We start from the raw sequence: 17,158 nt of genomic DNA, 5'->3' as shown, positions 1-17,158 counted from the left end.
TGTACATAATCAATTGCATGAATGTACCAAAGCAATCGCAACTTGTTCAAAAGAATGAGAAACTGCTTTTATGATGTACACAAGTGACTAGATGATGTGGAGGCTGAACAAGTAGTTTTGAGAATTATTTTCTGATCTGAGAAATGCACCAAAGCGACTGAGAAAAACTGTAATATGCTTATAATCAATGATGAAAATAGGTGTGCTGATCAATATTTTTGTTCTTTTTTTCAGGATTCTATGATCACTAGAAGGCTCAAAAGAAAAGAACACATTTGAAATACATTTCATCAATTGATTCCATCCTTGTTAAAGTTTTTTTTTTGGAAAAAAATATATATTCATACAAAAGTTTATTTTGTGTCTTATCTTGTTTGATTTAATTTTCAATGTTATGCCAATTCTAATTATAAATTTGAAAATTTTATTGACACATCTATTTTTACCATAGTAAAAGTGTAGTTTCAGCTTAATTCACTTTAAATGACAACCTGAACTAACCTCTGTGTTAAAATATCTTTTGTTGCTAATAAAACTATTCCATTAAAATGTGGTACACAACAACACAATCATGGCTGTTGCTTGCATTGATAGGAAGACGATTGTGTAAAATAAAGTAAAAAGAGTATAAGCATGCTTTAACATAAAATTATAACAAAACAATGAATAACAACACAACATGAGACACACACACATGCACACACACGCACACAATGTGATGCTTTGCAGGAATGAACAAACCCTGTACTCCTATGAAGTATCACTCCTAGAAAAACCAACACAGATCTGAACACCTGCTCTTCATGAAACTATGAATAATTTCTATCATTAATACAATCAAACAAAAATGACTTTGGACTTGACCACAAATGAACCTTTCTAGGGATGAATCAAAGTCTAGAGCTCTTCTTGTAAACAGAATGCGGAAATGTTGGAAGGAAATCCATAAAAAAAAATTATAATAATTCTGACATATTCTGTAAAGCATAGCTTGTCTCAACACAGTCATGCTGCCCTAGCATATGATGTTGAGTAGAGAGGAGAACAGTGTTTTTGTTGATGAGGAGTAGAAATGTAAATAAATGTTGGATTACTTTGTCATTCTTTGCTCGGCTTGATTTTGATTCCAGACAAGGAATTCAGGGTCGTACCTATCAGGAGACAGGCAGAGAGAGAGACAGGATAGGTGTCTAGCAAAAAGGGATTTGACATTAAAAATGAATGTATTTACGTTTAGCTGTCTTCTTGCTGCTGCATGATAATACTACACACTTGCATTTGACTCTCTTCATGCACTAAAATATTTAATTGTTGCTTTGTTGGTTTTTATTAAAGAGGGGTCTCACACAACGGAAAAGAACTCCCAACTATACCACTCCAGTGTGAACTAGCAGTTGTAACAATCGATTTGTGGGTGAGATCAACTTTCACATTTCCAGTCAGTGCAAGTACTGATATATGGTAAGAAGTCTTCTGCATTCTACTTTTAGAAAAGCAGTACGTTTCTCAAGACAATTATCAGGGGGTTTCAAACCTTTTAAGAAGGAGATAATTATATTTATTGGTCCTTGATGACATTCAGAAAGTTTGAAAACCCCTTAACTATACAGGAGGTGCAAGGAGTTAAAAATAATGCAATGTTTTATCTATATATATTACAATATTTAGCTACATGACTTTTATGTTTAAAAATGCTGTTTTATGTGTCATTTACAAGGATTTTAGGTAAACTGTGGCCGGTATTGTTGCCAGACCCACCCTTTAATATACCAAACACTATTAGTGAACCAAAGATTAAAGACGACTTTGACATGTTCTGTAACAGTATGAAATTGTCTGTGCATATCTGTGCATTTGTTTGCAGCCAGTAAATGCAATGCATCACACGTCATACCATTTCCACCATAGCCACTAGCAGTGAAAAGACATGGGAGAGAAACAAAGGCATGAGGAGTCAACAGAAGGGATGACAAGAAAAAAACAAAAAAAACAAAAACAGAAACAAAACAAGGTCAAATCAGCAGAAAAAGCAAGCAAACCAAAAAAGAGAAAGTCCTATAATACACTCACAAGAGATGATCGTCAATGGCCTCTCAGCATATCAAATTAATGTCACACGATAAAACCAAAATATGCGTAATACCAATTTAAACAGTGAAAAGGGTGGAACTGACTAGCTATATAATCCATAAAAGCATGCTCTATAATTCCAGATGTTTTTTTTTTTTTACAATTGTAACAAATGTGTAATATCTTTTTGTGGTTTAGTAAGTTTACACAGGCAAACTAAGGACTACAGGAAGTGACATCATGTGATTCATGATGTAGGGGAGAGTGAAGTAAGATGTGCCCTTAATCAAGCAAACTGCACATTTGTGACCAAAGATTTAGAAAGGAACCATCATGTACAGCTGCTTGTGACTGAAAGATGCACATAAATAGTGAGCATTTTCATTATCTACATAGATATCATAAAATATATCTTATATTGGTGAATTTGACCCTAGTTGTTTTTGGCAAAAAAATAAAATGTACAGTATGTACACCACCTTTCAAAAGCCTGGGGTAAGATGTTTTATTTTAAATCAATACTTTTATTCAGCAAGTATTGCAAATTGGAGAAAGATTACAGATTTTTATAATGTAACAAAAGATGTCTACATCAAATACATGCTCTTTTTTATGAGTTTTTTATTCATCAAAGAATCCTGAAAAAATGTATTGCAGTTTCCACAAAAAATACTACGTAGCACAGCTGTTTTGAACACAGACAATAAGAAATATTTCTGCTAAAGATTAAAAAAAAAACATTATTTTAAATTGAAATAATGTTTCAAATATCTGAACATAAAAGATTTCTTAAAAAAAAAAACATGAAAAAAGTACTGGTCCCCAAACTTTTGAACGGTACCGTATCTGTGGGTTAAAGTGTGTAAGAAGCTTTGAGGTGTCAGCTTAAAAATGCTAAATAAAACTAAACAGTGGCACAGCTTACCCCACTCTCCCCTACAGTGTCTTAATTCTAATTAAGCTCTATTTGATTTGTTAATCACTCAGCATGTCAGTTCGCCTCTAACCCTCACTAACAGGGTGAAATCACCATATGCAGTTCCTTCAAGATGCAGTCGACAGTGGAAGAACTCACCTGGGGTCCTTCTGGATGCTGTCCACAGAGGGCGACCTGACCAGCGTTGCCTCCGGGGGCAGAGCAGGTCCTGATTTACTGTAGGGTGAGTCTGTGGAGGGGCAGAACTGTAGTGTACGGTAGGGGTTGGCATAGTCGGCGGTGGAGGCACCAGGACCAGTGGCATAGCCGGCACGGGGGAACGTTCCTGTAGCGTTCTGGCTTCCTGTGCGCTGCAAGGGTATGGGGTCAACACCAGGAGAAGAAGGGGCTACAACAGGAGAGTAGGGACAGGGCAGAAAGGTCAGGACCTGGTCACAGAAGCGGTTCTTTGGATCTTTGGGTGCAGCAAAGGGTGAAAAACATTGCATGTTGACCAGGTATTTCAGTCATAAGAAAGAAGGAGGACAGGAGGAGCAAAACAGAACAGAAGTCATGTTAAACCATCAATATAACAAACTGACCCATAATGACAAGTCTTCAGTAGGTGCTTTTTTAGCTTGTCTGAGTGTGAATGCAAAACAGTTTTTTTCTCTCTAGCCTGCTTTTGTTCAGATTTGAATAGCTACCCAGAAACCACCACTGAGGGCTGTCCATCCTGACGGCAGAGGTTTCCAGCTGAATGGAGCTCAGAGCCGTGCTGGAAACATTCCCGCTTTATAGTCAACACGAACATTTACTTTTTATTGCACAAGCCTGGTGTGCACGATATTATTTTGTATTATTTCAAATACACTTTTTCATACACTGTTCATTTGTTTATTCTTTTATTTTTTATGCCATGTCAGCACAGGATAGTTTAAAAGCAATTAATAAACTCTTTCAGCATACAAACTGGAATAAAATACTTTTTTTCGAATACTTTATTTTAAAAATAAATTTCCTGATGGGACCTTTTTAAAAATGTAAAGTACACTCTTTTTTACATGACTACATGTCACGATTCCACCAAGGAAGGCTATGAAGACAAAGATTTCCACAAAAATGTCTTGAATAATAATCTACATGAATGCATGAAAGATAATGACTCACATGTGACTTTAAATAATAACCGACAGTAAAGTGAACAGAAAGGAGTGACAAGTGACGAGGGGCAAACAGATGATGGGAGTTAACTAATAATGACTAACGAGCAAATGAACTAAAGAGTTGAAAGCAAACAGGAACAAAACCATACAAGGAAAAACAGGAACAGGCAGATGTGACAGGAATAGACTTCACTAAAGTTCACAACCTTAACAGACGCCACCCTTCCCTACTAACTTTCAATGTTTATCTTTCAAGCATCTGACTCCATTTTAGTATATAACACCCAGTTTTCACAATCCAATCAGTTCTGAATCCATATACTATCCTGTACAATAATCAATATCTGGTCTGACCTGAAAATACATTAGATTATTGAAGCACAATGAATTGTTAATAGCATCTGATGTTGACTTTCAATAAAAGCCAGATGGAAAGTTCGGATTGCAAAGATTAAATATCAAATCCTGTCATCATTTACTCACACTCATGTCGTTCTTAGCCTGTTTGACTTTCTTTCTTTGCATGAACAAAAAAACCCACTGCCACTTTTTACAAAATAAAAAGAAAGTCATACAGGTTTGGAATAACATTAGTTTGAGTAAATGAGTAACTGATTTTTGACTGAACATACATGCTTTTTATGGCTGTAAAAGCAGAGACCCTGAAAAGCACATCCATTAGCCTGCAAACATGTAAGTGTAAAGAAGCCTGTGCTTTTATATAGATTACACTGTTTTGTAGGCAAGGCATTTTGTATAAGGTGTCTAGACATGCCATAGCGCACCATAAATTAGTTGTAAAGATATATCCTTTTCAACTCAAAACAAAATGTGAACGGAAGTAAACTGACTTTAAAACCTTAAAAGCAAAAACTTTATACTATCTGATAAAATTAAAGTGATGATGGCCAGCAGCTCATTGCTATTAATTGGGCACTTGGGAAAACATTTCTATTTTGAACAAAAAGAAAGCTGAAACAAGCCTTTTATTTCATAAATGTGCCTGTACCAGAGACACAGTGTTCTAGATGTGACGATTTTGTTGTTGACATTAAATTGTTAGAGAACCTGATGTCTGCTATCTTACCCTGGCCTTGGTTGAAGTTCCTCAGGGGGGCTTTCTGATAGACTCTGTCCTCATAAATGGGGTCGATGTGGTGCTCAGGAGACTGCAGGGGTCTGAACTCCGAGCCCAGGTGACTGTGCTGACTGCTGTACGAACCCCTGGAACCTACATCAAGGACAAAGGCAGATTCTCAAGCACCATTAACCAGAACAAAAATGCTATAAATACACTCGGAAACATCAGTGTCAAATTCTCATCCATCTGTCTGATGATTAAGTGTGAAAATGACCAGTGCTTATGCGTTTTGATGGTGATGCTACCAAACGGAAAGGCTGTATCCCGGAATTCGCACTGACCTGCCAGACTGCCGGGTCTCTGGAGGGTGGCGTTGGCGTACAGATCATGAGAGATCTTGTAATGATCGGTGGTGTGGAGCATACGCTTGGTGGGGGACAGAGTGGCATAGCTTCCCACTGCAGCGCTGAGCTGGTGTAGTGGAGACGAGCTGGAGGCATTGCCCGGTCCAGTCATGTGCAGCGGTGAAGAGGACGACCCTCCTCCCGCCGCCATGTTGATGGGAGAGCTGGTGCTGTAGGACTTGGCAAGCCGGCTCGGGGACTGCTTGGGAGACGACACCCGCGCCAGAGTGGCGTAGCTGGGCATGTCGGAGGCTGAGCCCAGCCTCTGCAGTTTGGATGGGGACCCCAAAGCCTGCATGGAAAAGGGAGAGCTCACTCGCTGGGCTGGTAGAGTGGAGCAGGAATAGTTTACAGGGGCTGCTGGCTGATCGTCAGGCATGTGGAAAGCACTGCCATGACTCTGGGCAAAGGAGTCTCGAGAATGGGCCCGGGCGGCTGTCTCTCTGGCAGCCAGCTGGGCAACACGATTAGACGTCACCTGGAGGTAAGTGACATGTAAAGAGCTAAAATTTCACTCTTCCAGAAGCTGTGAGTTAAGTGATGGTGACCGACATGATATTTTCAAGGAAAAACTGGGGTGAATTCACTAAACTCTTGCACCACTTTTTGCGATTGGTAATTCAGTGCAGCAACAGTTCATAGTCCAGTTTAAATCGAATGTGGATTAAAGCTGATAAAAAAATAGCATCTTGATTACAATTAAAATTTGTAATTAAATCATACTATTAATTAAACTTTTTAAAAAAATGCAGCAATATTTTTAATGTTTTAGGAAAAACACTACTTATTAATTTTGCTGCATTGTTTTAGTTAAAACTGAGGTACTATTTCAGACTGGAATAGACACTGTGGCCACAATTTAATTAAATAAATATGAGGGAACAAATTAATTAAACAGCCATGAATTAAGAAGCGGAGCAAGCTTTTTGTTTCTGCATGTCATGCATGGGGAAACATCTCCAAAAATAACAAAAACATTGTCAATGCATTTTTTGTTATGTTTATATCTAAAATATTATTTAATATTTGACATTTTTGATTTGTCAAGTCTCTTTACTAAAATAAGATGCATTTAGTCTGAGTACAACTGGCTGAAAAGAATGAACACTGAATAAATTTGTAGATGATTTTCATAAGGCAAAAGACATGACAAAAAAAAAAGAATACTAAAAACATCAAGGCAGTGCATGCACATAAACAGAGGTATCAGCGGACACACTACTTAGTGAATTCCCCCCAGAGGGTTTTCTCATAAAACAGGGTAAAATTCACACGGTTTAAGACAAGAGGGTCAAAATCAGAGTTCTCACAAAGAGATGAATCCCCACCTGATTATAGCTATGTAACGCTCCTCCCACCTGACCACTGCGAGGAGGCTGGGGGGCCGATAGGTCGCCGAGGGCCAGGGTCTGGTTGCTATGGTAACTGACCGGATAGGGAAAGGTGCCCTCTTGATTATTGAGCTGCAAAGCACTCTGAGAGAGGATGCCTGGTCCTGTGAAAGGGACATTTGGGAAAAAGAAAAATAAGATGAAACAGTTCAACCTGAAAAATTTCAGATTAACTTTAACAATCACTCATTTATTTCCAACAGAGATACTGATTTGCAGTTTGTCTTTCATGCTACCTGTCTGCATACATTATTGATATTAATCTTGTAATCTTTGCATATATTTAACCATGTATAACTTCCTTTACAGTGACAATTCATTCTTGTGTGCAGCCAAGTATGACGATTGTAATGACTATTGAAAGCAGTTTGATGCAGTGTTGCATTTACATAGAATCCAAGCCTAAAATCTAAACTTACATAAAACTTTATTTCTTCTGCTGTCTTGCAAGCTCAGGTATATTTCCTTCCGGAGATAGAAATCTTGTTACCCTCTCTTCTCTGTCCATATAATTCCCCATTTTACCTTTGGAAAATTGGTTAATTGCTTTACCATTTCATCTCATATTCTTTCATTCTCTTCCAGCCTCCGTCCACAGTTCTACACAGTTTTCCTTTCTTTTATACGGCTCATTATTTCAAGCCTCACAGTGAGTAGATGGACAGAATAGGCATGCATAATTAATCACTGCTGGAAGACACTCAGTGTGCACACATTCAAGAAAATGGGGTCAGCATGAAGAGAAATGGCAGTCCGTTCTCTTCGCTCGGCCCTCCTGTACTGACAGCCTGACACTGTGCCATACAGCAGTGAATCCCAGTCCTTTACAGTACGTCCCACAACCACAACCACATAAATAAGGCACAAGTACTGCTAGAAATGCATTCCTTTTAAATATTATACTGGATATCATTCAGAATGACCATAATACATTATTAAATTGGACGTAATTCACTTTGAAACTAAAAAAATAATAATAATACTGTTGGGGAAAAACAGCTAAAGCAGATTTACCCACCTACTGAAGCAGTTTGAGAAACTATAGAAACTGGCTATACAACGGCATTTCGTTTGATTGGCTGAGACATTTAATAGGATGCAAGTGAAATAAGTAAAACTGCTTCAGAAATACAGAGCATGTTATATTATATTGAACATTTTAAATACTTCAAAGGAGGACATAAGCATATGAGTATATCCACTTTGTTAAAAGACTGAAAGAAAATCAAAAACTTCACTGAGCAAGTGGGTCAAACCAATGATGCATGATAAAAAAAGCAGAAATATTGATATGTTGATTAAATATTCATTTTGTATTCATATTTTAATAAAATGTTTGTAGTTTGAAGTTAAATGTAGCTTTATTTATAGAAATGCTACATACAGTATATAGAATAGCATAGCATACATTCATATATTTATACTATACTACAATAATCTTTTCTTAATGAACATTCAAGGATGCATTCAAGTGATCAAAAGTGACTTTTACATTCCAAAAATGATATTTTAAGTAAATACTGTTCGTTTAAACTTTCAATTCAGCAAAGAATCCTGAAAAAAAAAAAAAAAAACTAAGTATCACATTTTCTACAAAAGTATTCAACTCCGGCAATAAGACATGTTTTAATGCATTAAAAAACTTACTGCTCCCAAGCTTTTTAATAATAGTGTACACTATAAGCACACACGTTTAACAGTAAACATTTAAGAATAAAAAGTGTTTATTGAATTTTTTTATTTTTATTAATTAACATGAATCATCAAAATAATTGTTGTCCCTATTTTGAAGTCATAATTTATGCTTTACAGGATTAACCAAGCAAAATCCTGATTTCTTTATGGGAATCACTGCTATATAGCACCAGATATCAGCAGCATGCACAGAGACAAGTTTGCATGCGGTTTAATCTCTGACAGCCTTAAAAGTCGATCGTGACGGTGTGTGGTTTTTGTCATGTTAACCGAAGCTTATTGGCGCACTGTCAGGGCATGTTTCTCCTCTTCTGAGGATGTCTGAGAACAACTAAAGATGTTGCATCTTTTAAAGAGGTGCCAGTTTGAAATGAGCAATAATGTTTGTTTACAAAAGATCTACATGCCACAACATGCTGTAAGAAGAATTACAATTAGGTAAAACCTTATTTTAGTGGTATTCACTTGCAATTTTTTTTTCTCAGATTCTCTTTCAAACAAAAAATAGGCTGCAAATAGGAAGATTAAAAGAAAACCAAAGGTTTGCAGTCTATGAAAAGATTTCCAAAACTGACACAGACATACAGTAGAGAGTCTATGTGACAGTGTGACTTCAAAACCACTGAAGATGATAACTGGGGCATTTCAGATGACCCAGTAATATCAGAAACTGTCCGACTGCGGTTATTGAAAATGGCTGGAGTTTACTACTATAACCACTTTAGCCACTATCAGATTCAAAAGAAGCACATTTCCAGTAAGAGCTGAAAGTTTCATGAATCCATAATCAGAATTCTGGTCCTTCTCCAGTCTCAACCCAAGCATTTAGACATTTTAAGATGCCATTTGCTGCCATACAGAGTGGTTGTGCGGTGGACAATCTATGTCCAGGTGGCTGGTCACTTATCTGTTTGGGGAAAGGGGTTTTATCTCCACACTTTATGACCTGCATTTTAAATCAAGAGCCAATAAATATTTCAGCTCAATTCTATTTATAACTCACAACTACAGAGAGTGGAACCTCTAGAGCCGAGTAAATAAATACAAAACATACTTTATCTGTCTTGTAAGATAGTTCATTAAAAACCATTAAGGGTCCATGTATCCATGTGCGCTGATTTCTTTAGCAGCTTGCTCAATATTTAATGTTCTAGATCATGCTTTAATTTGAGTTTCCTGCAGTTAAGTTAGTTTAGTTACAGCTGTGTCAAACTACTTGTGTAGCTCTGATAAGATGAATCAGTAATTGACACTAACAATGGCTAGTGTGAGTGAAGGCTGTGTGTAGTGTATCTGTGATAATTAAACCTAGGCATAGAGTCTAGATACTGAAGCCAAGATCAGAAAATAAATGTAAGTATATTTATTTTGTAACTTTTAAAAATACATTAGCTTACTGACTATTCAACAAGTTAATTCAAATGTGTCCACGTGAAACATATTTTTAGGTTATTCGGAAACCCTTTTTATGCTATTGTATATCTCAGGCTCCTTTAAATGCTGAGAAACTGAGCCTTTGAAAATATAGCAACTGTTCAAAGTATAAATATTTTAATCTGTTCAGATGAGGTGGGCCTGATACTCTCAGCAGGGTGAATATGCTTTTTGACATACTTTATTGGAACATTTGTTACCTCCTTGAATTTGTTGCCCCAAAAAACCCCCAGAATAACCTGTACTTCATGCATTAAGCTACTATCATGCAAAATAAGGAAGGCAGAGCAACACCTGCAACCTAATTTTATGGACTGTAACACGCATTTCTGTAAAAGAACACTCAGAAAATGCAAATTACAGTCCCTGACTATCAATCATTTCATCTTAAGATCACAACTCTGCAGGATCAGAAAATTTAGAAGTCATTAGCATTGTTCACTCTCAGTAGTTTCTTAATTGTGTTAATCTTCCAGCGTTTAAAATGCTCCTTACTTTCGCCTGCAGTGAATTCCTGTGAATCCAGAATACCAGATTCTTGAAGAGATCGGATGCAGGAATCTACAAGTTCTAGACCTGTGGTGAGCTCCTCCTCTATATCCTTCTGTCCGTCTGTGAAAAAAGACACGAAAGATAACGTCATCTAGCAGGCTAATAAAAAATGAATGTTTCAGTAAGCAGGTGGTTACTCAGCAAGGACTTAATGTTTTACCATGTTGCATTTTGATTACTGTTAGGTTACGTTAAAATGCTTTAAAAACATTCTATAATTTCAAATTGACAGTAACAATCATGTGCAGTTTACATATTCAAATCACATTTATACTATGCAAATAAAACCAGACCAATCTGCATCATTCAAATTTTTTAAATAACATAATCTGTACTTCTGATTTAGATATTTAAAAAAGAATTAAATATTAGAAAAACACAGTGACAATAATTTTATTTATAGAAAGTAGGTTTATATCTAAAAACAATCATATGCTTGTTAGATTATGTGATTCATATAAGATAGTCTGTGAAAAATTAATTGACTTTTTAATTAATTGAGGAAATATTAAAAAAGGCTACACTAAAGTTTTAAATGTAATGTCAAAAGGTTTATGGAGCATTGTGACAATATGTATTATGTAAAACACACATACACACACACACACACACACACACACACACAAAGCATCAGACTTTTTAAGTATATGAATTGAAATGTTATCTCAACCTTTTCACAACATTTTTACAATGTAGTTTTGGTAGCCTCTTATTGTGATTAAGGCCTAAACATTTTGAAGTACAAAACCCACCACTGAGGAATCTACTAAAAAAAATTGTGATTTGAACTTGCCAGGAATGAGAATGAGATGCTTAATCTGGTTTTGTTTTGATGCTTCATCAAGAGCCCAGTATTTTAAAGAGTGTGGCGTGACCGCAAGCTCATGAATCATTTATGGGCTGCACTGCTCTTGCTCTTCAATCTCAGCCTCTCCTCAATGTTTTATGTTCTGGAAGGCAGAGGTTGTCATCTTTGGCTAACGTTTTGCTGTAGCACAATCAATAAAGTCAAAAGTCAACATGTTTCACTCTGACATGCACGGTTTACCACGTGGGCTGCTAGATGATGACAACTGTCAAAATGCATTGGAAAAGGTGCTCTTCATGCAACATTCACCTTCTTGTAAGGTTGAAATTATGGATTCCAAAACAATGGGCTGAAGAGCAAGAAAATTCGCTTTTTAGCTAGAAAACAGTCTAGTTACCTTGGTTGTTCCAGCGAAACTTTTCATCTGCAGAACTGTAAGTTAAAGGATAGAACAGGTTTAGATACATCATCAACACAAACACTGAAGTCAACGCAATCTTTTACCTAATGTTACAATCCTATGCCTGTACTAACCCTACTGACCATTTTTAACTTCACTACATGGTCACAAGTGCGTGGGCACCTATACTATACTGTATGAGCTTGTTGAATATTTAATTTCAAAATCATGTGCATTAATAGGGAGCTGGTCGTCTGTTAAAGCTTCCAATTTTCTGGTAAAGAAGACACAAGAGAATAAGTGCGGTCAGGCATGATGGACTCTAGCTCGTGATTTATTCCAAATTTGTTCAGTGGTTCTCAGTGAACCATTTCTTCATGGACCTTGCTTTGTGCACAGGAGCATGTCACACTGGAACAGAAAAGGGCCCTATTTTACTGTAAATGTTTGTTTAGGGAAACTGTATGGCCTTATGCTTGATCCTACGCACCTGTTAGTAAAGGGTAAGAGTGTGAGTAAAACAGCCAAATCTTCTAATTAAATGTGGGTGTCCACATACAGTACACTGTTGTTTTTTTATATTTTTATTTAGCAAGGATGCATTACATGTATCAAAAGTAACAGTAAAGACCTTTATAATTTTCCATTTCAAATAAATGCTGTACTTTTAAACTTTCTAGTCATCAAAGAATCCTGAAAAACTCAGTCTCACAGTTTCCACAAAAAATATTAAGCATCACAACTGTTTCAAAATGTATAATAAAACTAAATAATAAGGATATCAGAATGATTTCTGATGGATCATATTACACAATATTACAGTTTTTACTGTATTTTTGATAACATAAATGCAGCTTTAGTGAGGATAAGTTATTTAAAAAATCTAACCAACGAACTTTTAACCATGTGGTTTTGCTAAATACTTTGGCTGCCATAAACTGCTTATGTAACTGTTTACCCATCAAGTTAATAAACCCATGTGCACAGTTTCTGAATCACATAACTCACTGATCGATGAAGTATCATCTCCGTTGTAGAACACACAAACACTGGCTATGATGGTTATGGATTGGGTGGAAATGAAGGCTTAAGGAAGAACGTCGAGCCATATACCCCTAATCAGTGACCAGCTTTGCCACCGCACGGTAAATACCGGTCTGTCTTATCCATAACGCTATCAGGAGGCTAAACGCTCACCCACTGTCCTTGGAGCCTTACAGCAGCTGCTAAATCACTCTATTGATTCTCTTCCAGCGAGTGTGTAAGGATTCATTTTGTGGGGCTGTCTATGTTTGTGCGGGGGGTGACGAATCGCAGTAGAAAACAAAACGGCACATGTTAATAGGGCCACGGTGCTGTTCTCCTAAAACCCATTCATCACCAATTCTTCCACGAACAATGCCTAGACAGAGACAGGCTCCCGGAGAGTGAGCAACAGTGATGAGCCACAAGGCATTTTTAACCAAACCCCCGTTTTAATGAGTGAGTTGACCTGCATTCAAACAAGCATTAACTTTTTTTCATCCTAATATCTCCCTATAAAAGACAATTGCTGGCTAAATATGTGAGGTAATTACTGGCAAATAAATAAATAAGTCCTGTAAGGTAGATAAACACCGATTCAGTTCTACGGGCCTACCACATGAAATAAATAAATAAAAAAACAACTAATTGTTCCCATTGGCGGGAAATTGTCGTTCAATTTCCAGTATGCTATAAGACTGACAATTGTGATATCGCTCTCGAAGACGTCTGGCTAGATAACATCACATTGATAGCACAGAATGAGTCTGTCTTCATGGGGATCATTAAAGCCTTTTAGGATGAAGATATTTTCCTCTCCTAAGATAATTAACTTGAGAATAATGACATGACAGATGAGGCAATCACAGCTGTGGGTCATTGTTTGGTCAGTAGTTAATCACGGTTCTTTATGTGCTCCATTTCCATATTGACTCAACATATTAGCTGAAACACTTGGAGCAATGTGATTTGGGCCATTATAATTAGCACACTGAGTTAGTGTTCTTTGCCTCTGTTCTGGTTTATTTTATTCGTCTATATAGTTCTGCAATTTTTCTCTATATCACAGTCATGGTCAAAAAAACAAAGGGGCATGAATGTCAAACAAATGCGATGCTAACATTGGTGAATCAATGAATAATCTCATCTGATGTTGAATTGTTAAGAGCACCTTTAATGGTGTTCAAAGGTGGTATTTCATACCTTTTTAGCTCAGGTTATAACAAAACCTTACCTTAAAACACACCCCTTAATTTTGCTGTTTATTGCAGTACGACAAATTCTGGTATAGCTTACTGAAACTTACAATGCAGTTTCCTCATTTGCCATTCAAACAGATCTTCTTATTGAACACTCAAGCATTGCCTTTTGACATTTCCGGACCAGCTGAATGTGGCATTCAAACATAAATATCTAGGGACAGCACATCTGCAATGCTATATTAACAATCAATAGAAATACAGAGATATCTAAAAATGTAAAACAGGTAAAGAAATGGTTTATTATATATAAATTATATAAAATTTAATTAATGTTAAACATAATGTGTATTATAATGTCAAATATTGCATTAAATACATTTATATATTCACCTTTAACAGCATTAAATTAAAGCTGCACTCTGTAACTTTTTTGTGTAAAAAAAATTACAACATTTACATAATAAGCGAGTGCACCATGAATCCATTTTCCAAACCGTGTTTTTGGCTTGTCCTGGATCACTACGGTACACCAATTATGAATTTTTCTATTCGGACTATTTAGACTGGTTTGGGTAGGTACCACTGCAGAGTAGCCTGGTATCTGTGTGATTCACCATAGACAAAAACAGAGAGAAGTAGCTACCGACTACAAAGTTCTTCCGCAAGGTGCATGGCGGGGGTCTGGGGTGTGATTGGTTGCTGGTTAAAGTAGTGTGAAAATATGTCATTTCCAAACCTTAAATTCATTTTATTCAGTTACTGTTATGCATATCGATCATAAACACAGCTAAAAAGCTTACTACCAGTAGCCTTCCTTCACAAAACTTAACATCTAGCACAGTTTTAACAAAGGCAGAAGCAACATTTAAACCTTTAACCCACTGGGGAAATCAACCCATTAACAGTTTAAAAGTAGCCATGGGAAAAAAAAAAAAACCCGCAGACTTGGCAACCCTGCAATCAACACGAGCTGTAGGAGTCAGATTTGACTGATCATGGGTTGAGCCTGCTCAACAGATCCTGAGCTTATTAGCAAATATCTGATCTTACTTTCCACAAAGCGTGCATGATCGCGTAAACAGAAGTGAAAGTGAAAAGTTTATTTAAAAGAGATTAAAATATTTTGCATATTGATAGATGCTCCCCAGATGCACAATAATTATGCAATATTATAATTTTGCGGAAGCGGGCGGGACAGGACACAAAAATCACAAGAGCGGGCAATAATGGTCAGAAATTCAATGGAAGCAGGATTAAGAAAACTGTCCCTTGTGGCATCTAATACAAAAACACACAATCATTGATGACTGTAGAAAGCAAAAGCTGAATCCCCGACATTTTGGGCACTTCAGAAATGTTTTACATCCAAAAAGAGGACATGTCTGGGAAAAAGAGGAAATATGGTCACTCTAACGTCATGGCAATGTATAGCACAAAGTACATCACACAGGAAACACTTAACGTAACACATAAATGCATGTAACTAATGTAAATCAAGCAAGCTAGTATGCACAGGCCACAAAGTGTTGGTGTGATAACACATTAGTGGACCAGAGGGAATAATATGGAATTTTTTCCATATAAAGCTTCTTGCACAAAATAAATTCAAGCACTTTCAAGGACCTGAGTCAATGTATGCTTATTTTTTATTTATTTTTTTACTTTCCAGGGCCTTGAAAAATTTTGTTCAGATTCACAAACTTTCAAGGATTTCAAGGACCCGTGGGAGCCCTGATATACATACATACACAACCACACAATAAGACTTCAAAATCCAACTTATGTTGTGGACCTTGCATTACAAAACCTAGCTGCCTAAACTGCACTAATACAAAACGGGTTTTTGTGTATGTTTGTTACAGCCTGTTTGGATTGTCATAGGAGAAAGAAAGCCGAGATTTTGGTGAGAAAGAGTGAAAGTGTGCTATGAAAAGCTGGAACAAAGCTGAGAGTGGCTTTTGTTCCCTGCTAACGTATGTGAAAAAAGGAGGGAGAGGAGCAGGCCAGCCCCAAACCACTGCGGGTCAATGAGCGCCTCCCAACTGACAAACAGAAAGACAGACACATGCCATCAATAAACAGAGGCTGCCTGCTATTTCAAGCTAAATTTTACCACAGTTGTATATATATGTTTTATATATTGAGTAGAAGAAGGAATTTAAATGTAAAAACACATAACTTAAAAAGCAGAATCTCATATAGATTTGTGTTGAAATTTAGATTTCACGCATAAATCTAACCATGTCTTTGATCATGGGGGTAGGGCTAACTACTTTCCCATGTCTTCAGTTTGTTGTATAAGCTATGCTGTCCCACAGAGCATGTGAAAGGGCTTCACGTGATTATATTAATGAGTGCGGAGCAAAGGCACTCATCCATAAGAGCCAGCCCACCCATTATTAAAGTCCAGATGAGTGGGACTAATATGGTCCTTGTTAGTCCTGGTACTGTATGTGAGATATAACATATAGAGCAATTTAACATGTAACTTTTCAGATAGACAGACCAAAACAATTTATTAAATCAATTAGGGTACCATGATTAAAGAGACAGTTCAACCAAAAATGAAAACAATCTGTAAATTGTAAATTCTGACTTAATTTCTTCAGTGAAACACAAACTGATTTTTTTTTTTTCAACAATATCCTGCCCACGTCTTTCTATGAGAACAAGAGCTGTCAAGCTCTAGTGTCTAAAAGTACTATAAAAGTACAATACTCCAAGTCTTCTGAAACTATACAATATCCTTCTGTGTGGAATAGATAGTAATGTAAGTCATTTTGCCAATAGAAGCACTCCTACAGTCTATAAAAAGTAAGTTTAGCAAGGACAAGAGGAAAGCAGAAACAATCCTGTGTGGGATTTTGGACTCTTCATGAGATGATATACGATACACTACAAATCAAAAGAGATGTAACACAGTCCTCAGAGAGGAATACATTTCAATCCCATTGAGAGGGAGCATCCTGTAATGAGAGATCCCCTCTTGTAGTGCTGAATCATGGCTGTTCTCATA

At 36.7% G+C, this 17,158-nt stretch overlaps 1 protein-coding gene across 6 annotated transcripts in view; it reads right to left on the bottom strand.

Annotated features, from left to right (window-relative positions):
• LOC113045961 (catenin delta-2) overlaps positions 1–17,158 on the bottom strand; it is a 79,773-nt gene that overhangs the window by 35,426 nt on the left and 27,189 nt on the right. For 3 of the 6 annotated variants that reach the window (XM_026206752.1, XM_026206753.1, XM_026206757.1), the window contains 7 exons: positions 11,915–11,949; positions 10,653–10,769; positions 6,966–7,132; positions 5,575–6,115; positions 5,240–5,383; positions 3,146–3,395; positions 1,095–1,151 (listed from right to left, as the gene is read on the bottom strand). In XM_026206752.1, the coding sequence (XP_026062537.1) occupies positions 1,095–1,151; positions 3,146–3,395; positions 5,240–5,383; positions 5,575–6,115; positions 6,966–7,132; positions 10,653–10,769; positions 11,915–11,949 (1,311 nt within the window). The remainder of the gene's footprint in view (positions 1–1,094; positions 1,152–3,145; positions 3,396–5,239; positions 5,384–5,574; positions 6,116–6,965; positions 7,133–10,652; positions 10,770–11,914; positions 11,950–17,158) is intronic. The other 3 variants (XM_026206754.1, XM_026206756.1, XM_026206758.1) reach the window with 2 other exon arrangements.

The sequence above is a fragment of the Carassius auratus genome, chromosome 27 (assembly GCF_003368295.1).
Source record: "Carassius auratus strain Wakin chromosome 27, ASM336829v1, whole genome shotgun sequence".
Lineage (NCBI taxonomy): Eukaryota > Metazoa > Chordata > Actinopteri > Cypriniformes > Cyprinidae > Carassius > Carassius auratus.
Note: the sequence above shows the minus strand (reverse complement) of the source record. Positions and strands in the feature narration are given on the sequence as shown.